Genomic DNA, 23,025 nt, shown 5'->3' on the forward strand with positions numbered 1-23,025 from the left:
TACTGACCCCAAACTTTTTTGCGGTAGTGTATATTATTGTCACAATATACATTTGCACATTTTACACAGCTATGCGATTCAATATACAGATATGTAATTAAAATTGTATTTAAAATAAATAAAGAAATAATATTACTGTATTGTATTGACTTACTACAGAAACATTGCTACTTTTAATGGGCTATGGTGGTATTTGCCGTTCTGCTGCAATGAGACATAACTGGGATGCTTAGTCCTGCTCACTTTGGTGAAAGTATCTGACAGATTGGGCAGCACACCTATGGTGTTACATTCTGTTGCCCGTAATGTCCTTTATAAGTTTCTTTGATCCTGCTCCCATTCCAGGCAGAGCTACAGCCTGACAGGATGCTTTCAATGGTGCAGCTGTGGGCCCCACAAGTAGTGATATGAAAAACATTTCTTTGCAGTGTTCTTGTTGTCACACTAGCTAGTTTTAACCATAAAACACATCTTTTTACTACTTTTAGCTGTTCTGTGTTTGCAGTGAGAAAAGAATGACTGTTTCATCTGTCAGTCAGGCAGAAATTGTTGCTGTCTCTATTGTCCTGCTGGTATTTAATCTCAGGCCTAATATAAGGCAGCTTGTTCTATAAGGACTGGATATTGGCTGGCAGTATACTAGAAAGATTGGGTTGATACCCTAGGGATAGACTGTTCTGAACACCGGAGCATCCCCCACTGTGTTTCTTGCACCTTGGGAGCTTACCTTTGTTCTGCCTGTTCAAAAGAATCTCCTTGACCCAAGGTGAAAAAAGCAGCAAACCTGTTATAAGAGGAGTTCATGAGAAAGTGGTGTTAGTAAGTAACTGTGCCTGATGTGTCCACATCTTAACTGTCCTGTCATGAACCTTGATTACAGTAACTGGAAATTGGGTGGATCCTCTGTCACTTGTTGTTATAAAGATTGGTCTCACAGAAACTGGACTGTTGCTTAGTCACCATGCCTTTCATATACAGAAAGCAGGAGAATTAGCTCAGTTTGTTCTTCCTCCTTTGGCAGTATGTATTTAGCAGGCTGATATTATTCCTTCCCCCTTCAAGTCCAAGCCTATAATTGGAGGAAAATTCTAGTTTTCAGTTTTGAACATTCAATCAATGCACACACAAATTTGGCCAGATATTTGCTGAAATGTTATTTCTCTCTCTTGTAGATGGATGTGGAGCAGCCACAGATTTCAGTGCCAGATTTCAGATCTTTTTCTACCTCTGAGGACCTGCACAGTGAAACAGTGTCACATACACACAGTGAGACCGCATCCTCTGGATATGCATCCATGCATGGAAATGAACACCTCGGCCCTGCTGAAGGCTCACAAAATGGTATGAAATAATGCACACGATCACATTTCTCCCAATATTTAGGAACACACTCCCAACTTGTTGTGATTATACTACTTACCTTTCATATACAAATGTACAGAAAGGCAGAGTGACTGTGCTGAATGTCACACATTAATGTTAATAGAGTCGTGGAAACATTAATTTACATATACACGTTAGTTGTGAGTGTGAATAACAGGACAGTACTGTATATCCGTTCCACCAGGATTTTTTTTTTTTGCGGCCCAAAATTGAATTTGCTCTGGCTTTTCTTAAAAATTGTGGTGATATTTGCAGGATATTTGTGTTGTTTTGCAGTGATACCCACCAATAATCATGATGTACTTATGTAATTAGTGTTAAGGACAGGGCAAGTAACAGTTACTTTAACATTTCTGTGCATAATTACTGAAATTGTGGTCCTGGTCCCTCATGCACAAGGCAGTGGTGGCACCAGCATGGAAATATTCAGATCTACTTTGCTGAAAACACAGAAATACTGCATGCTAATGCTGCACTTTTTTTAAACCGCATTGGAGAAAATGAATAGAAAGGCATATTTCTGGAACCAGTGTTCTAAGGTCAGTTGATGTGAATGGTGTGATATTGGTCTTTTGGTCTGATTGGTTTGCAGGTGTGCAAGAGGAGCAGTTGGATATGTCGCCCCACTATGATAATCTTGCCTTCGAGGGTGACGTTCACAGCCAGAGTGAAGTCAGGACCTGAGCAGCACAAACAAACACTGATACAATGCACTCATACAGATGAATGAAGGGTTTTTGATTTGAGGACTTATAACAAAGCACTGCTGAGCCCTTTTCTGATTAGTTTCTGACTAAGTGCCTATAAATTTTCTCTCTCTCTCTCTGTTTGTGTGTGTGTGTGTGTGACTCTTTTTCTCTGTGGGTGATCACAATGATTTCTGGGTCAATCGGAGGTCATATTTTAATTGTCTGTGGTTAATTCAGGGAATTATGATTTCTGATTCAGGGTATAATTCCCATTGTGGTTGTGTTCAGGGTTTGAGACTCTCTGCCTTCATAAGTGTAATGATGAGCAGCTGTGGAGACAGAGAGAGAGAGACACAGTGCTCCACCTGCTGTAAATCAGTGGACTTGCTGTACTTTCCCCCTCTTTTCGTAGCTTAATAAATTATATTGTTCCAGTTTTGATGGAAATTGTAAATTTCAGAAGTATTGTGCCTTACACACACTAATGTATGTGTGCAAATGTATATTACTCACTGCATAGACATAATAGGGATGGTTTAAAAAAGGAAAAAGTTATCTTAATTTTAATATTTAAATAAGGGATTAAGTATTTCTTTACTCTTTCAAATGAATAGTACTGACATTAAAATTAACATTGTAAATAAAATCTTTTATGAAATTGCCCTTGTATGTGATTATTCTTATTCAGTTATTCAATTTTCTTTATGATGTTCGTTTCCTTTAACGATTCTCAAATGTGTGCTTTTCCGCCGATGATAAAAACGAACAAACAAAAACAAAAAACTCAAATATGAATCTACAGCGCGATCCAGTAGATCGCTTCTTGAAACGAATGAATCTTACGATTCGGTTCTTTTTAGTTAATCAAAAACACCTAACGCAGTTCGGAGCTGTTATTAATCTGAATCACTTACTGAACCGCAAAGTATTGCTTTTGTCATTTATTTTGCACCAAGAACTACTGTGTTATTTGAGACTTAAATCGGTGCAATTGATGAAATGGTTTGTTGAAGATACGCAAGTTGTTTTGTAATCCGTGGCGTTTCACAAAATGTCACAGTATTTTGTTCGTTTAGAGTTTTTAATATATATTAAGAACCAGTTGTTGAACGTATAACCCTTTAAAAATGTAAACATCTTTTGCCTTTTGTCCTTTCTTCAAAAGTAGGCTACTTAGGAGAACCGGAATCATTAATTTTTTACGATTCCCATCCCTATTTCTGAATCTCTTAAAGGCCTTGGCATGTTCGAAACCGATGAGCTCCAGGTCTAAACGGCTACGGGCGGTATCATGACAACGCGTCGTAAACATATGTCGCTTTCCCTTTAAATAATCTGAAACAACGTCATGAGGTGGCGCGGGGATTATGGGAATTGTAGTGGGTAGTTTTCAGGGCAGCACTCTCCTCTTCTCAGCGGGGCGGGAAAACTACAATCCCAGTGGCGCCGGTGTTGCTGTCTTTGGCTCAATTTCTGTCGACGTGGGAAAAGCGGTGCAAGAGCAAACAACACTAAGTCTGTGGGTGTATGCGCTTGAGATGAAACGAGTGTCATGCAAGAGGACGCGTATCTCTGAAAACAGATTCCAGCATGTGGCTCAAACCCGAAGAGGTGCTTCTCAAAAACGCGCTGAAATTATGGGTGACGGAGAAATCCAACGATTACTTCGTGCTGCAGCGCAGACGCGGATACGGAGAGGACAGCGGCGGATTGACAGGTAAATTACCGGGAACGCGAGGATGTCCGTGTTCAAGCACCATACTAGACAATAAAAAAAGCCTCTGATGTTTCAGTTAATGTGTTAATATGTATCCAAATGGGATCTCTCTTTCGATGTTACACCTTAAAACACTCTTCAATTGATTTTCCAAACGATTGATTTTTAGTTTTAACCTCAAGTGCTTTTGCAGCGGGTCAAGGGTTACTGCAGCCTTGCAGATAGGTATTTTGCAAGTTTCACTGTCAGTGGACTGATGTGATGTGGACTCTTTTGAGTGCTGACGTCACCACTGCGGTAAACTGGCCGTGTGCATAAAGGTACTTAAAAATGTAACATTCCTCCAGATATTATATATTTAGAAGCTGAAGTCCAAACGGGTTTAATACGGAGAATATTCAGGTAAGTCTGGACTGCTACTGCTCTTTGACAGGAGTTGTTGCGTCACGTTGTGACGTCAGTTTGTTTAGGTTTCAGGTGGATTCAGCGTGTTTACTGACAGATGCTTTCTCACTAGTGTCACTCTGAAACAAGGCCGTATTGATTGGTGATGCGGCTTGGGAATATTTTACCAGTAAAGGGCAACATGATCACTGCAAGTTTGATGTAATTTTAAGCCAACTTAATCTGTTTCTTTTAAAGGTACACTCATTCATTTTTTTTTTACTTATTGAACATTAAATATTACACACAAACAACTGAACCGTTTTAGAGTTTTGAGAAATATAATTATAATTATGTACATTTGCTTGAGAACTCAGTATAATATCAGTAATACCAGTATAAAAAAATATTGACAAATTACTACTAATAATTGATTAATTTATTTAGAGCTTTCATTCAGAGATTCCTTTTTTTATATATATACAGTTGATGCATGGCAGTTCATGGCAGGACCACGGCTATGTCATGGGAAGTGGTGCTCAATTTTAAATCCAATCCTGCAATTAAATGCAAATCGGAAGGATGGCTGTACATATTAGTGTGCATTTTAATGCATTAGAGATTTATTGGCATGGGTCTGATGGGAATTGTCTGCAGTGGTAGATGTTGGGTTACTGATGACAACAACTTATTAATAGACTGAAATTAGGGCTGGACAATAATTCAATATCAATATGTATCGCGATATAATTTTTTTCAACAACGGTGATATGATTTTTAAACACATTTCCGATATTTCGATATACATTACCAGTTTCCCATACATTGATTTGTATCGACCGAAATTAAGAAATATATCGTGATATCAATTTTGGCCATATCGTCCAGCCCTAACTGCAATGAGCTGAATAATGACACTAGCTTTGAAACGTCAACACTGTTATTGAACTGAATTGAAACAACGCTGTAACAATGACACTATTATCTTCTGTAGATCTGCTTTACAGCTGAAAATTAATTTGTTTCATAACTGATGAATTTTACAACATTAACACCGTTTTTTCTGTTATTAATGTAAAGCTGCTTTGAAACAATCTGTATTGTATAAATGGGACTTGACTTAATAAAAAAACAAAATAACAGTTTATTAATAAATACATTTTTAGTAATAAATGTCATATTGTCAAGGAGTTGCCAGCACAGAGGAATATATAGCCACAATTATTGTTGAGCTGATTATAGGTTTTACTCTAATTAGTGACTATTTTTTTCCTTTGGAGTTCATCACCATGGAAACCTTTGCTTCATGGCTAAGGGCCATAATACACCAGCTTCTTTCTGAAGCAGTGTGTGTATAAGCAGTTTTCAATGACTAACATTAAATTCCCTGCTAACATCCTGATGTGCATTAGAGACATTGAAATAAGTAAATCAAGTGCTAGTCAAACCTAATATTATTCTATATTATTTTATTATAATAATATATATGTGTGTATATAATGTTTTAATGTTTTTGAAAGGAGTCTCTTATGCACACCTAGGCTGCACTTATTTCATCACAAATACAGGAAAATCAGTAATATTGTGAAATATTATTACAATTTAAAATCAGCAGCCATTACTCCAATCTTCAGTGTCACATGATCCTTCAGAAATTATACTGATATGCTGATCTGTACTAAAGATACTTTAGAATGCTTTTCTTTCTTGTTTTCGTGTTTTGTGGTATTTTAGATAGTTAGTCCCAGCAGCTGGTCTTGGATTGTTGATGTTAGTGACGATATGTTGTGTGTATATAGGGTCTGATAGCAGAGGAGGGCACATCAGCCAGTGACGAAGAGGATCCCGAACGCTTACGGGAGGCAGTGCTGCGCTTTGAACGTCTGTTCGGTTTGCCTCAGAGAGAGAAGCTTGTGACTTATTTCTCTTGCAGCTACTGGAGAGGACGAGTGCCAAATCAGGGCTGGATCTACCTCAGCACCAACTTCCTGTGTTTCTACTCCTATATGCTGGGAAATGAGGGTAAGAAACATGCTCACCTGCTTACACGTAATACCACAAGCTCTCAGTAACATTTTATGATGGTTATAATGTGAAAACAATGCGTTTATTCAAAAAATTATTTTTAATCTGTTGGTGTCAAGGCCCCACATATATTATTATACTTAAGTTTATGTATCAGTGATTATTTTATACATTATACATAAGTTTATGTATCAGAGGACATTTACATATCAAAGTCCTAAAGAGATAGCTCACCCAAAAATGAAAATTCTGTCACAATTTATTCACCCTCATGTCATTCTAAACCTGTATGATTTTATTTCTTCTGTGGATTATAAGAGATATGTCACATATAACACCTTATGTGCTTCATATGTTATGGTTTTCTCCTTATAAGTGTTATAGTTGGCATCTGCCAAAATCTCATATACTATTCATGGTTTGTGCATTTCTTGCTTAGTGAAACTGGTGTATCCCTGGGATGAGGTGAGCCGTCTGGAACGTACGTCGAGTGTGTTGTTGGCAGAGAGCATCCGTGTGTGTGTGCGTGGAGAGGATCATTTCTTCTCAATGCTCCTGAGGCTCCAGCAGACATACCTGATCATGCAGCAGCTGGCCGACTACGCCATTGTGCGGTTCTTCAACAAAGAAACATTTAATGCTGAGCATCCACTGGCCAACCCCCTTCACGTCACACAGAGGTGCATTAGTTTTATTCCTCTCTTACCATTCTTTTTTTACTGGACAATATCTGACTCTACTGTAATCTTTGCAGGGCTCTGGAAATACATGCACGGAATCAGTCATTTCGAGCATTTTTCCGGTTGCCGCAGGAGGAGAACCTTTGTGAAGTGTATGAGAGTTTCCTCTGGGTTCCATTCAGCCATGTCAATACGCTTGGGAAAATCTGTGTCTCTGAGAACTATCTGTGCTTTGCAAGCCAGGATGGTTCTCAGTGCCATCTCATTATCCCTCTATGGGAGGTGTGTATATTGCAAATTTTTCTGCAAACTGCAAAGAAGTCTGTCATGGAGACTGCCCTTGAGAAAAAGAAGTATGTGTAATTCTATTAAATGTGCACTTGTACTTCAGATCTTAAAAGTATATTTTTAAAAAACTGTACTTGCAGATAATATAAATGACATAAAACGCCACCTAAGTGTACTTAGAGTGTACTTTCGTGACTATGTTTCTCAACACACATAAGTTCACTTTGTAATAATGTCAAATTAAAAGTTTTACTTTTAATTCAATATCTTTTAATAGTTTTTTGTCATGATAATAAAGCAAATGTAATATATACTTGATTATAATTGATGTAGTGTGTTGTTCAATATTATATTTAAAGTTCATATGTTTTATATGTACTAAATTATAGCTTCATTGCTACAAATGTGTAATTACAAATATATTTAAATACATGGCATATAAGTTTCAATAGAAATGACATTAAAGTATATTTTCATTTACCATAAATGCCTGCAAGTACATTCGGCTCACACTTAACACTTTAACCATATTTCAAACACAACAGAATTATGAAATTACATATAAAGATGTATTTAAGTTCTACTTAAGCAGGTTAATAAAGCTAATTGCATTTAATATACGTTTAAATATATATTTTTTTCTGTTATTAAATGCAGTTAGCTTTAATATAATGGACTTTAATTGCGGTTATTATGCTGTTAAATGCCCCAAAACATTACATTCATTTTTCACTTAAGTATATTCTTTAAAAGCACAATATTTCCATAATAAGTAGTCGTTTTACAAGTATGCCAAAGTGTATTTTCTTCACAAGGTTGCAGAAGCAGTAAAATCGTAAACAGTCCATTTCAGAAAATTCAAGATAATTATTACAATGGTCTGCCTAAATTAATCAAGAGGTCTTAGTTTCAACACCTAAGTGGTTTCCATTAACGGGGTGAAAATTAATTTTGAAATAAGACATTTTACTTACAGTATCTGAGTGATAAATCCAGAATAAATATCAGTTGTTTTTTTTTTCATATTATGTCTTGAGGCGCCCTTTTGGCCATTCTCACAGTTTTGCCTTTAAACTTTTGGAGAGTTCATTCGTTTTTGCTGTTTTGTTATCATTGTGTTTATATTTCACTAATGCTGATTTATGTGTGTTTTTGGCATTAATGTATGCCTGTAGGTGTTTAGTGTGGAGCTGCCAGACCGCAGTAGTCGTGCTCTTACTGTGTGTCTTCGTGGCAAGAGAGCTTTGCGTTTTTCTGAGGTTCGGGATTTTGAGCGACTTGCTGCCACCATCCGCAGAAAGTGTAGGACAGCAGGAAGCCCCCAGCATTTCATCAGTAATCCGGTAATTCCTCTACACTCCATCCACTAATATAAGAAATTGTGTTTTTTTATGCATATACTTATCATGATAATATATTTCAAAACAATTAAAAATTACAGGTAGTCTCCAAATTATAAATATCCCATATTTCATGGTATGATTTTGTGACAACTGTAAAAATGCCAGAGGAGACTTTTTGGACACTAGATTGCATGTGTGTTTTTCTCTCTGAGGATGAGGAGGGTGTTATGGTGGGGCAAAGTCAAGCCGTCAGCACTGAAGCTCTTATGAACGTCTTTCATCCGCATGATGCAGAAAACCTTGACCCCAAAATGGTACCGATAACCTTATTGCAATATTGGTGTAATGTTAGTTTAGTGAAGATGATTAATGTAATCAAAACATGTGGTATACTCTAATGTTTAAAGGTTGGAGCTCAATAAGATTAATATATTCATTCAGCAAGGACGCGTTAAATTGATCAGCAATGACATTAAATGCATTTGTAATGTTACATAAGATGGTTGTTTCAAATAAATGCTGTTTATTCTATTCATCAAAGAATCCTGAAAAAATGCATCATAGTTTCCACAAAAATATTGAGCAGCACACTGTTTTCAACATTGATAATAATAAGAAAGGTGTTCTTGAGTTGAGCATCAAATAACCATATTATACTGCTGAAAATTCAAATTACATTTTAAAATGTATTCAAATAGAAAAGTTATTTTTAATTTTTATATTATTTCACAATATTACTGTTTTTTAACTGTATTTTTGATCCAATAAATGCAGCCCTAGTGAGCATAAGAGACTTCCTTCAAAAATCTTCAAAAATCTTACTGACCCTAGTAGTGTGAATGATAGTGTATGTTTTTAATTAGTAAGGATCCCACTGTTGACATGGTAATATTGTGATTGATAGCTGAAGGAGCGAATGAAGGAGCAGTCGTGGCAGATCCATTTTGCTGAATATGGCCGTGGAACTGGAATGTTTTGCACCAAAAAAACACGTGACCTCATTGTACGAGGAGTTCCAGAGACTCTCAGAGGAGAACTGTGGATGCTCTTCTCAGGTGTGTGTTGTTCTGGTTGTGTGTATGTATATGTAGGTGTGTGCCACAGTTTGTACAAGTATGTTTGCTTGTGTTATAGGTGCAGTACATGACATGACCTCTCATCCCGGGTACTATGGGCGGCTACTGGAGGAGTGTATGGGCAGCAGCTCGCTTGCGTGTGATGAGATTGAGAGAGATCTGCATCGCTCCCTCCCAGAACACCCAGCATTCCAGAGCGACACAGGAATCTCAGCTCTTCGGCGTGTCTTGACTGCCTACGCTCATCGCAACCCCAAAATCGGCTACTGCCAGGTAAAAGCACACACACGTACAACTTTTTAATTTAGACTAACACATGGTCTTAGCATCAAATTGCACAGTTTATAGAACATCTGAATTATCTTGTTCACAAAAATGTTAAAAAGCTTTCTCAAAACCATCACGTTGTACTCTGAATGACTGCACGATTTCAAGCTGCTCAGGTTTATGTTGGTGTAGTGTTTATGAGGTTCATGGCATAAAATGTTTGAAAAATTCTCACTTAGCAAGTGTTTACATGTCAATCAGATGATCCTGTCATGTCTAAAGGCCCTTTGTTTTGGCCTGATTTTGTTTGAAATTACGTCAAACCAATTCGTTCTTGAATTATAATGGGGCCTTAAGTGAATGGTTGTAGCTTCAAAGTGGATCAGACTTTATGTTGGTGTACAATATGTCTGTATGCAACATCCTCTTCATGCACAGAATACAGTATTATCTGTGAGACTAGTACAAATGCAATTATTCATTACTATGCACATAAACACCCACACAAACAAGATATTTTTATTGCACATTGCACAAAACGAGGAAAATGAAAACTAGCAGAATCTATGATAATAAAGAACATAAATGGAACTCATTTAAAAATATTTCTCCGTGCAAAACAGATAGGACATGAAATGTGAACCTTTTTTGGTAATCAAAAACTTAGTGTATGCATAGTATAAGCAGAGAAAATATGCAAAGTGAAATCTATGTATTCGAGGGATATGATGATTGCATAGAATCTAAAAGCGGCGTGCCCATTTTACTTTCGCTTTCAAACAGCGGCAATTCGGCGTAAAGCTATTTGTTCGTTTTTAGTTCGTTTGAGTTTTCCCTCTTTTCCTCGCTTTCCTTCGCTTTTAAATAGCTTAAAAGCGCCGTGCACATTTTACTTTCACTTTCGATTTGGCATCAATTCAAGCAACAACAAAATACAAATTCAAACTCAACTTAGCCTATACATAAATCATAGAACTTTTATTAAGGGTGCTGTATGTAAGTTTTTGACTCTACTAAAGCATAACAATACCATAATATGTTTGCAGATATTTAAGAAACATGCTAAGTTAACATACTTGTTTATCTGAAAAACAATGCTACAGTCAGTTATTCTCAGTTATTTAAAATGTGCGTTCTGTGCCGGAATGTCGGTCTCTGTTTTGGTTTGTGAAACCCGTCCACTGCCAGTTTACCCAATTGCATTTCGGCACCCCGGGTTGCCAGTTGGCGGAAAACATGGCGCATTTTATTTCATTCATCGTCAAATACACTCGTTCCTGTTGGTGTCGTCAATCTGGCAACCTGCGTGTGCGTCAAGTCTGAGGAGGAGGTGCCGGGTGAAAAAAACCCTCTCCAATATTTAGAATTTGGACTGCAATACCTAGTTCAACCACTCGGTGTCAATCCTACATACAGCACCTTTAAAAAAACAAATCAAAATACACCATTCTATATGCTATGCCTACTATAAAATAACAAATAATTAACACCAAGTTTAAATAGCCTAGGTATACAAAACTGAAAATCAGCAAACATTGTGGAACCAAATAAATAAAAAACGTAGAATGTTTATTAGCAAAACTAATAAGAAAGCTTGAAGGCACGGCATACACCTTGATGTCAAATGAAATAAATAAATCACACAAAGTTTAAATAAAGTAAAAATCAGCAAACATTTTTAAAACATTAAAACATTTAATTGTGGAACCAATTAAATAAGATTTTATTTTTTTTTTTTACTTCCAAAATCACCTTAGATAAACGGCAAAAGTCAACAGGCTTTTCAAAATCCAAAATATTGCCAAACAGGCGCTTTTGCATTTCGTTTCGACACTAAATCATCCGCGATCGTCTTGTCTGTCTCACCGCACTCTTCTCGTCAGTCAGCTCGACTCACTCTCCTCACTGGAGAAATTAAATCTGATATGTGATGCGACCGTCGTTCGGCACGCTGCATTGAGCAGCCACGTTCAGTTTTTAATTGTAGTGTCTGTTCTTTTACTGAACTAAATTATTTTTATTATAAAAAATCAAAACGACGGTGGGGGCCGGTGCCACGGTGGGCAAGTGACGTAACCAGTGTTGCGGCTTAACACCGGTATCACCGTCAGCACCGTCTATCGCGGCAAGCCGTATGTATGTATGTATGTATGTGTATTAGGGCTGCACGATTAATCGCATGCGATATTTAACGCGCATCTTATCAGTAAAGCCGGTTCTGTAATCAGCGGCCGGTGCCACGGTGGGCAAGTGACGTAACCAGTGTTGCGGCTTAACACCGGTATCACCGTCAGCACAGTCTATCGCGGCAAGCCTAATGCATATTTGTGTTTTTCACATTATTCATTAAAAAAACTCCACTTTCTCTCATTCTAATAATAATTTAATTTTCATATATTATAACTATTTCGTGTTACGCTAGAAGACATACATACAATATCTCACTCGTTCTCTATATGTCGGTCTGTCCAGGCAATGAATATCCTGACGTCTGTGTTGCTGCTGTATGCTAAAGAGGAAGAGGCATTCTGGCTGCTGGTCGCTGTGTGTGAACGAATGCTACCAGACTACTTCAACCGCAGAATTATTGGTATGTGTGTGTGTCAGAGCTGGTTATACAAATCTCATACCTGGAGGGTGATTGAATCATCTTAATAAACCTGCAGGTTGCCATTATAACACAATGCCAATGGAACTGTAATTAATCTCACAACTGAAGTGGATTATATTTACTGAGTTTGTTAAGGTGTGCCCTACAGTTATCAAATGATCTAGTTTTTTTCTTGTTAAATTCTTTCTCCTGTTCTGTCTGCAGTTATCTGTGCAATTCTGTTTGTTGCTGCTAGTGGCAGTTTACGGAATCTATTTATTTTTGCATACACTATTATTCAAGTCTGTGTGTGTGTATGTTTTCCAGGAGCCCTGGTGGACCAGGCTGTGTTCGAGGAACTTATCCGTGAGCATCTAACCCAGCTGACCGAACACATGACAGACTTGTCGTTCTTCTCGTCAGTGTCGTTGTCATGGTTCCTGACTCTCTTCATCAGTGTATTGCCAATAGAGAGCGCTGTGAATGTTGTCGACTGCTTCTTTTATGATGGAATCAAAGCCATCCTGCAACTTGGCCTTGCTGTCCTCGATTATAATATAGACAATCTGCTTTGTTGCCATGACGACGCAGAAGCTGTCACAGTCCTCAACAGGTGATTGGAATGTTGTCCTTTTAACATGGCCAAAGCATGTTGGTAGCAGGCTGCATTGTAAGTTATGTTATGTGCAATATAATAAAATTAAAAGGGGAAATTTAACGTTTAAAAGTGTCACAAAAATGTTTATTATTATAATAATAATAATTATTATTATTGAAAGGAACATTTTTGTGTGTTGTGTGATTCAATCAGCAATGATCAGAAAGACTGAACATACAGAGTGTCATTTAATGACAAGCTGCTCTTTAATTGTAAATAGCATCAATTTTTGCAGTGAATTTTTTTATTTATTTACAAACTCAACCTGTGTTTTATCCTTCAGGTTTTTTGACAGTGTCACAAATAAAGACAGTCCCCTGCCAGTTACCGTACAGCAGGCTTCTGCAACAGCCAATGACAAATCAGTACAAAAGGTTGACATCAGCAATCTCATCAAAGAAGCATATGAGGTAAAGCTACACTCTTTAATATACTGTAGTGAACATAAAAATCCATATTCTTGTCGAAGACTTTAGCTCTGGTTTATCACAATATGTAGTAAGAGCAGACTTTTTATTATTTTAAGGTAGTGAATTTATAACAAACTGTACTAAGTGACTAATAAAATGAATCTGATGGGAGCATCTGATGTCTTTAATGCTTTGGCAATTAACAACTATACTCATGGTGACACATTTTATAGGAATGTAAAATCTGAATGTGCAATGAAAAGGTGTAATTTTTCCGAGCACCTGAGAATTCAGCACTTTCAAACTGGTCAGTTGCATGGAATGAGGAAAACCCCCCTTTGACAGGAGATCTGGGGTCAGCAAATGGAAGGCCTGAAACATACGGTTGCTCAAACTAATGAAGTTTATTTCAGAAATATGGAGACATTCGAACAGAGGAAGTGGAAAACATGCGGAAGAGGAACAAACTTTATGTCATTCAGACACTAGAAGACACGACAAAACAAAATGTAGTAAGTACAAAAGCCGTGCTATATGCACCTTATTCCTTTACATTCATAATATAATATAATATTAAACAAAGCATTAGAATTTCAGAAAATTCCAAATAAATAACAAATATATAAGATTCTGCACTTGCATTTGTAGGTCACCAAAATACTAAGAAATTCATGTATAACTTTTCACTCAGGTTTTGATGCTTATTATCTCATTTGTTACGGGGGGGGGAAGAAACATGCAAATAGAAGCTGCCTCGTAAAGCCACATTCATAGAGTTGTATGGCAAATTTGATTTTGGAAAATATACACTACCGTTCAAAAGTTTGTGAGCATTAACCATTTTTTTTTAAGAAATGAATTTATTCAGCAAGAATTCATTAAATTGATCAAAAGAGTCAGTAAAGATATTTATATTGTTACAAAAGATTTCTGTTTAAAGGGGTCATATGATGCTTTTTTCAGGGTTCCCACGCTTCTTGAAAGTACTTGAATTTCAGACATATGGATTCAAGGCCTGGAAAGTACTTGAAAACAAACATAGGTTCTTGAAAGTGCTTGAATTAAATTTGAAATAAATTGTGTTTATGCAGGGATTAAAATTTTCTGTCGCTACGACGGATTTCCGTCAATTGGGAAAAAAAATTAGGGGAAAAGAAACATGTAGCGCATTGTTGTTATTGTTGTTCTACCGGCACACCAAAAATCATTCCCGGCCACGGCTGCAGCTTCTCAGTGACAACATAGGGATGCCGCTCGCATCATTCACAGTCGGGAAGAGAACACAGAGCAGGACTTGAATTTCACCATGGGATTGCGGCTATTAATAATATTTCTACTCATTCCCGCAGGTTCCGCACTTATAACGACAGATGACGGAACGTATCATTTGCACGTGCTTTTGAGTCTTGAGAACTCACTCGCGCGCTCTCATTTTCTGTGCGCCCACAGATCGCGATAAGGAGAGTGACAGCTTTTAATAATTATTAAGGGAGTTTGCCAATGTGATATTGATTCAATACAACAGTTCAGTAAACAAGTACTGCCTTTGTTAATAATTTCTTTAACGAAAATAGTTCCAAATATAGTAACAGCTCTAAAAGCAAACACAGCTGAGTTTCAAGGAAAACTTGAAATCGCATCATATGACCCCTTTAAAAAAATATATTGTTTTTTGATTTCTGAAGGATCATGTGATACTGAAGACTGGAGCAATGATGCTGAAACTTTTGCCATCAATAGAATTAATTACATTTTGAAATATATTTGAATAGAAAACAATTCTTTTAAATCGTAACAATATTTCACAATATTGCTGTTTTTACTGTATTTGTGATCAAATAAATGTAGCCTTGGTGAGCATAATAGGCTTCTTTCAAAAACATTGCATAATTTGTTTTTTTACACATTGTTTACACATACAGTGGCAGTAAAGATTGTTGTCCATGGTAAATTGTTTAATTGTCTGTCATTTGTGTCTTATTGTTGCAGTTGCGTGTTGTTGCTCAAGATGTGAAGTTCAGTGCTGCTCAGCTAGACGAGCTCTACATGCTTTTTAAAGTGAGTTACGCAAAAAGATTTGTGCGTTTCAGTGTCTAAAGGCCGCAAAAAAACTGTGCAAGCTTGTGTGTCTTTTGACTGTTTGTGTGTTACAGAGGCAACACTTTGTGAGCTGTTACTGGTCAGTGTGTAGTCCTGCCCTGCAGAACCATGACCCCAGCCTGCCATATCTTGACCAGTACCAGCTGGATCAGTCCCAGTTTAGTAGCCTGTTTAACCTCCTACAGCCATGGACCACACACACGCACGCACGCTCACTGGCACGATCAGCCTTCCGGCTTCTGGACGAGAACGGAGACGGACTTTTGAACTTCAAAGATTTCATATGTGGTCTGGGTAAGAGGAGCCTAACCCAGAACTAAACTGACTGCCCTTTGACCTTTCACCTCAGTACATAGCAGCTAGCTTTACAACCTGTCAGATTCATTCAAGAGTATGTGTGTGTGTATATTGCAGATATCCTATACAACAAATCATTCACAGAAAAATTAACATTTCTCTTCAAATTGCACCTTCAACCAGGTAAGTTAATTTTATGATCTCTGCCACTGTGCTATAATAAAAGTTTAGTGTAAACATAAGATATGGTTATGTACTTATAATATCTGTATATCTGTCCCCTCTGCAACCTTAAGCAGTCTGTATAACTCAAGAACCCTTAATAATCTATATATCTGACCCATGTATAACCCTGCATAACCTGTATGTCTAACCTATCTATATATAACCTATCCATATATATCAGCGGTGGCGAACTCCGGTCCTGGAGAGCCGCAGCCCTGCAGAGTTCAGCTCCAACCCTAATTAAAACTCACCTGCCTGTAGCGTCCTAGTAACCATTCAGACCTTGATTAGCTCGTTCAGGTGTGTTTGATTAGGGTTGAAGCAAAACTCTGCAGGGCTGCGGCTCTCCAGGACCGACGTTCGCCACCCCTGATATATATGTATAATATACAGTATATACAGTGGGTACGGAAAGTATTCAGACCCCCTTCAATTTTTCACTCTTTGTTATATTGCAGCCATTTGCTAAAATCATTTGTTAATTTTTTTTCCTCATTAATGTACACACAGCACCCCATATTGACAGAAAAACACAGAATCGTTGACATTTTTGCAGATTTATTAAAAAAGAAAAACTGAAATATCACATGGTCCTAAGTATTCAGACCCTTTGCTCAGTATTTAGTAGAAGCACCCTTTTGATCTAATACAGCCATGAGTCTTTTTGGGAAAGATGCAACAAGTTTTTCACACCTGGATTTGGGGATCCTCTGCCATTCCTCCTTGCAGATCCTCTCCAGTTCTGTCAGGTTGGACGGTAAACGTTGGTGGACAGCCATTTTTAGGTCTCTCCAGAGATGCTCAATTGGGTTTAAGTCAGGGCTCTGGCTGGGCCATTCAAGAACAGTCACAGAGTTGTTGTGAAGCCACTCCTTCGTTATTTTAGCTGTGTGCTTAGGGTCATTATCTTGTTGGAAGGTAAACCTTCGGCCCAGTCTGAGGTCCTGAGCACTCTGGAGAAGGTTTTCGTCCATTTAAGGGGGTCTGAATACTTTCCGTACCCACTGTATATCTAACCCCTCAGTAATGCTTAATAATTTATACAGTGTAATAGTTGGGTCAAATATATAATCTATGCACCTCTATAACCCAGTTTAATCTATATATCTGCCCGCTCTATGATCCTGTATAATCTATATCTAACCTCTACATCTCCTTTATTTGTAAATTTTACATTTTGTTAGTTAGTTAGTTATTAGACACTTTTTTTTATCCAAAGGAATTTAAAGTACATACTTTGGGATAGGGATATGCCGGTATCAAATTTTCATGTTACGATTAATTGCTAATGCTTTTATCACGGTATGCTGTATTATCACGGTATTGACATTTAGTTTTAAAAAAGTGCTGTCATAATACAGTATAACAGGTTTAATAACTATTATTATTATTATTTCAGCAGTGTAGCGCCATCTGCTGTCAGAAAGTGAAAGTGCGCTTTCATCCAGAGCGTCTCTCACATGTTCCGCCATGTGCTTCTTGTCCGCGCTTGTTTACGTCAGAGTGCGCATGCGTCTTTCACGCAGCATACAGCGGTGTTGTGCATTTTGACCAGTTGATGGGAAAAGTATTCTTAAAATGCATTCAAAATTCGGAATAATTTGTAATATATAATTATTCACGGTATTTAGAAGTGCCCACGATAACAATATCGTGCATATTCATTACCGTGATATATCGCATTACCGAATACCGGCACAAGTCTACTTTGGGATTTAATACCGATAACCTTTGGATTATTAGCCTGGATCTGTAACTACTAAGATACCAGCACTTTATCTAAAACCCATCATTCTTGATGGTGATAAGTTCATGTAACATGTTTGTGTAACTGCCTTTTTAAAATTATAGGCCATTTTGATAAGTGCAGATTAATTTATGACAGATCATGACTGATACTTTTTTACAGATTCGAATAAAAGTAGAAGAATGTGTGCATATTTGCATATTTTGTGTGTTTCTTCAGGGACCCAGGAGTGTAAGATTTTACCGTCGTCTAGATTTTTTCCTCCGGCTGAAGATCACTCTTTCTCCACTCGTCTTTCTGGTCAGCTTTCATGCCTTTCTGTGGCTCCTTATGCCTCCTTTCTTTTCACTCTTTCTTCTTTCTTCTGGGTGTGTTATAATGTCAGTGATTTATTTTGTGTTCTTATGTGTAGTTTTAAATGTTTGTGTGTTGTGTGTAGCATTTTTATTTGTACTTAAGAGGGACTTGTCTCACCTAACCTCCAAACAGCTAGATTTATAGGAACACACGTCATTTTGGGGTTTTAACAAGAAACAGAAACTCAAATCCGTGCCCAGCCTTAAAAGCTTTTAAAATATATGTATGCATGTATATCTGTTCAAGCATGTGTAAGTATCTCTGTTTCGTGGCTGCACATTTTTTCCACTCTTCCATGTAGATTCTGCAGAGGATGGAGTGATCAGAAAATGTCCAGAGAGAGGTGAAGTATTCATCCCTGTCCTCTAATCATGTTCTCTATATAATATCAAACAATATCACAAAATAAACCATAACAGGGTGGTCAGGGTCACTGTGCAATGACCAAATGACTGTGCATTTTTACTTGACTACTTGTCAGATAAACAAAAGACATAAATTATAGACATAAAATATTTATTTGAGTTGAAAAGAGATTGATTGCCAGTCCAGGAAGCTGTTTACAAATCTGATGTATTTTGCCCCTCAGGTCGTGCTAAAGTAGATCTGCAGGAATATCTGAAACAGTGGCAGGAAGACTTGCTGCGGAGAGAGGAGAATATTAAAGATCTGCCCAGAATTAATCAGGTACACACACACAAAATGAAATTGTGGTCAGAATTAAATGTTTACAGAAAAATAAATGTCTTTGTTTCCTTTTTTAGAGCAACTGCACAGTTAATGGCATTAAATGATGACTGAACGATTGATTGAATGATGGATTTTTTGTCTCTATGGCTGAGATTTTCCAGTTCATGTATAGCTTATCTGTGTACATTAACTAAAGGTAGCATCACTACTAAGTGTTCAGTCAGTGTTTGCCTTCTTGTTGTTTTAACATTGTTTGTGCACATTGCACATTTTTTTTCTCTTATGTTCACCAAGGCTTACTTTTACTTTTATTTTCAGCAGCCATTACTCCAGTCTTCAGTGTCACATGATCCTTCAGAAATCATTCTAATATACTGATTATAATAAACAACTTTTATTATTACCCGTGTTAAAAACAGTTGTGCTGCTTTATATTTTTGTAGAAACATTTTTATCAGGATTCTTTGATTCAACGAAAGTTTGAAAGAATAGCATTTATTTATGACACTTGATCAATTTAATACATCCTTGCGAAATAAACACATGAATTTATAAAAAAATTTAAATAAAAAAACTTTTTTGAAACTATTAAGTGACAGTGAATATATAAACTATTTCCTACATATGAAAATGTAAAAAGAAATGTAGTAGTAAAACATATTGCAAGTGTACTTTTAATAGGAATATGAATATATTTTTAATAGGAATATGAGTATTTCATTTCTGAAATGGCACATCAAGAAGATTCCTCATGCTTATTTGAGTACAGCACCTGGTTTGCTTTGTCCTGATCAGTGATGATTCCACAAGTACCTTGAGGTGTTTGACAATAGTTTCATCAGTGCTCATTCTCTGCTCACTTACCTTGTTCAGTGCAGTTCTATTCCTGTTCTCTGTCATAGTCTGTCTGCTCTTACTCTTTTTTGTCTTGAGCACACACAAACTCAAATGGAGACTTGTCTTATTGAAGTGTAATTGGAGTGTTGCTCATGGTAACCTCTACAATGGTTTGTTGTCATTTCTGAACACATTTGTACTGGTTAAGCCATATAAATACAGTTCAGTTTAATTAAATAGACTGTATGTGTTCCAGGTGCAGTTTATTGGTTTGACAAAGACCCTGTACGGAGTGTTCCACGGTGATGAGGAGGAGGAGAGTCTGTACCGTGCTGTGGCACGAGTGACCAGTCTTCTGTTGCGCATGGAGGAGGTGGGGCGGAAGCTACAGGAGAGCAGCCTGCAGAAAACGCCCCAAAGTACACCCACCAGCACGGCTCAGCCGGAGACCGAAACCCTCGCTGAGGGGGAAGGCGACCAACCTGAGTCTCCGGTCAGTCAACAAGAAACTGCCCCGTCCCACTCTGACATTACCCCGACCTCAACCTCACGCCCTTCTACGCCTACCAGCAGTCCCACCGGAACCAGCAGCCCCGTGTTGGACACGCCAACAGACACCCCCAGCTCACCCTCTAAGGTCAGAGACGGGGACTGGAGTTTCTCCTTCGAGCAGATTCTTGCGTCTCTCTTGAATGAACTGTCTGTCGTTCGCTTCTTTGAACGGGCCATTGACACGGATTCTCTGATTGCACATGCACGTAAAAACCAACTTAAAGACGCACACTAACACACTATATCAGAGCAATCACAGCAAAACACTGCCCTAAAAGCCATAAACCCTCTCCCTTCCTCTTTCTCTCTTTCTGTGTGACTTGTACAGGTCAGTGTTTGTGAAACACTTACGTCCGTTACAGATGAGGAAATCCTTTTATTTATATACAGACACACATATACAGGACAAGTACAAATCAAAGGGACAAAAAAAAAAAAAAAAAAAAATTGAGGGATAAAATGATTCAGATTGCATAGTATGAAGTAAAACAGGTATGAGGTGTTTTGATGTAATGTAAAAGATTAGTGTTAATTGTTATTTGTGTAACATAAATGATTGGAGTGAGATATTGTGATATAATGTAGATGAAGGTATTGGAGGTAATACAGATGACTAAATGAGGTGTTATAAATAATAGTATAAATGGCACGTGTGATTTGGGATGATGGCATTAAAAGGCTTTGCCTGCTTTATCCAATGAGCAATCTCAAAACATTCCTCCAGCTCATAAGAACATGCACTACATCTGTCATTCCCAGCCTGACCTAACACACGTAAGCACATGTAGAACCACAAAAGGAAGGATGATTCTAAGGGAAATCAAAATGCTATGCTGTTGAACTGCTAATGGATGAAAAAATATATATTGCTTGAGAATTCATTCAACACATAGGTCGCCTTACATTACTTTCCTTGCACAAATGATCTATGAAATGAAAATGTTGTTCTTTATTTAGAGGCTCAATTAGGAATGCCCAAAATGGTTATGCTAATCAGCAGACAGAGTTGTCTACATCATATCATATTCCTCTGCACTGAAGGTCTGTATTAGGATTCCAGATTATAGTTATGTAATTGTGATTCACTGAATGTGTTTGTGTCTACAAACCGAAATCTGTGGTTTTTGCCTTATTAGTTTTTGATCCAGGACTTCAGTATGAATATCACAAGTGCTTCCATTTAACGAAACCTATTTCATCTTTAAACAATTATCACAGTCATTTTGGAGATGAGTTTCAAAATATATTTGAGTTTTGTCATAAAACGATAAGTATATTTTCTGCTATTATTTTACAGATTAAAAAATATCATACAGAACATACTGAAATGCTGTAGCAAGAAAATATTTAGAACTATTGCGCTGTAAATTATATGCAAATTGAATAAGTCATTTGTGTCAGTTCATGTAGTCAAAGCTGTAAGAAACATTAAGTGATAAATCACTTCACCTGTCATAAGAGATGTTGTATGATGCTTAAAATGGACCAATGAATATGCAGAATTTTGAAATTTGTGTAAATGTTGAGAGCTTGTGGTGACTAATGCAAGAAAGGGAAGTTGGTATTTTGTGGTTATTCTGTTCGAAGTTGCGTCAGGTCAACACCAGCTAAACAAAGTTTTTCGTTCTGTGTGTAATAAAGTAATCTTATTCTAAAGCTAAAAGGCACCTCAGAATAGGAAGCCATAGTGCGTGTTTTCCATTCGAATTTATTCATCTAAGGAAGTTGTTTTGGTTTTGCTTTTTTGCACACTAACCACCAAAGTCCATAGAAAAACTGCTTGGCATCTGGCAGGAGTTGCATTGAAAGATAAATTATTAGTGTTTCATCTCAGAGTCCTTCTCTTGCTGTTCTTGCTGAACATTTGATGTCTGCTTCATGTAGGCTACTTCAGGGTAATAGTGTGGTCATTTTGATTTTTAGTTTACCTTTTTTTTTGTTGTTGTCTGAAATATTTATATTTGTTACAATCTGTTTGTGCCTCATAAACTGTCACATGAAAATTTAATGATAAAATAAAGTGTATGAAGAAAGGATCCTCTCTCTATTTCTCTCCAGTTTAGCTAATCTCTAATGTTTTTCTAGGAGCGACATTGTCGATCCAGGAACATGGGAATATCAAGCTAAACTCATAAACAGGACGTTCACAGCGCTGTCAATAATAGTGTGATCGATCCCAACTGAAGGTACAGATGTGATCAATGCAAGACTACAAGCATGCAGATAGGTCCCTGCTGTGATGCTGAAGCTGCCTTTGATAAGTCACATTTTCTGAGGTAAATAACATTACGTGACTACTGACAAGCTGTTTTATTGACGGTATAAATGCTTGTAAATAATATTTACCGTTACCATTCATTATTTGTAGCACACCATAGCCACCCAATAATCGCAATAAGCCTGTTTTGTTACTTTTAATATAATACAATACATTTATTTTTCCGCTCTTTAATGTGGCGTGAGATCACTGTAGGCCTATTCGCCTCAGTTGAAGCTGCATGTGAATCTTGTTCTTGTTTTTTTTTTTTTTTTTTTTTTTGAGTAGTTGGTATTATCACATTAATTAACTTTATTCATGCAGTACAACTTTAATCTCGTAATTCTGCCAAACTCACTCTTGGCACAGCGGCCCAAAAAAAAAATGGAAAGAAAGAAGAAATACTCACATTTTAGTTGTAATTAATTAAATTTAATTCTATGGGCCTTTTTC

The 23,025-nt window shown here is 37.2% G+C and overlaps 2 protein-coding genes across 2 annotated transcripts in view; both read left to right on the top strand.

Annotated features, from left to right (window-relative positions):
• LOC107680400 (E3 ubiquitin-protein ligase RNF128-like) overlaps positions 1-2,730 on the top strand; it is a 14,450-nt gene extending 11,720 nt beyond the window's left edge. The window contains exons 6-7 of the mRNA XM_016476280.1: positions 1,173-1,341; positions 1,976-2,730. Coding sequence (XP_016331766.1) covers positions 1,173-1,341; positions 1,976-2,067 — 261 coding nt within the window. The 3' untranslated portion in view covers positions 2,068-2,730. The remainder of the gene's footprint in view (positions 1-1,172; positions 1,342-1,975) is intronic.
• A 932-nt stretch (positions 2,731-3,662) lies between these two features.
• Positions 3,663-22,240, top strand: LOC107680350 (TBC1 domain family member 8B-like). The gene is made up of 19 exons (XM_016476210.1): positions 3,663-3,789; positions 5,983-6,195; positions 6,638-6,878; positions 6,953-7,160; positions 8,342-8,509; positions 8,722-8,823; positions 9,414-9,564; positions 9,644-9,858; positions 12,325-12,442; positions 12,770-13,055; positions 13,384-13,510; positions 13,924-14,022; positions 15,500-15,568; positions 15,664-15,904; positions 16,025-16,090; positions 18,099-18,110; positions 18,538-18,579; positions 18,826-18,923; positions 20,020-22,240. The coding sequence occupies exons 1-19, from the start codon at positions 3,663-3,665 to the stop codon at positions 20,548-20,550; spliced, it is 3,114 nt and encodes a 1,037-aa protein (XP_016331696.1). The 3' UTR covers positions 20,551-22,240.
• The last annotated feature ends 785 nt before the right edge of the window (positions 22,241-23,025 follow it).

Source organism: Sinocyclocheilus anshuiensis, unplaced genomic scaffold (assembly GCF_001515605.1).
Source record: "Sinocyclocheilus anshuiensis isolate Anshui unplaced genomic scaffold, SAMN03320099.WGS_v1.1 scaffold1262, whole genome shotgun sequence".
NCBI classification, from domain to species: Eukaryota; Metazoa; Chordata; class Actinopteri; order Cypriniformes; family Cyprinidae; genus Sinocyclocheilus; species Sinocyclocheilus anshuiensis.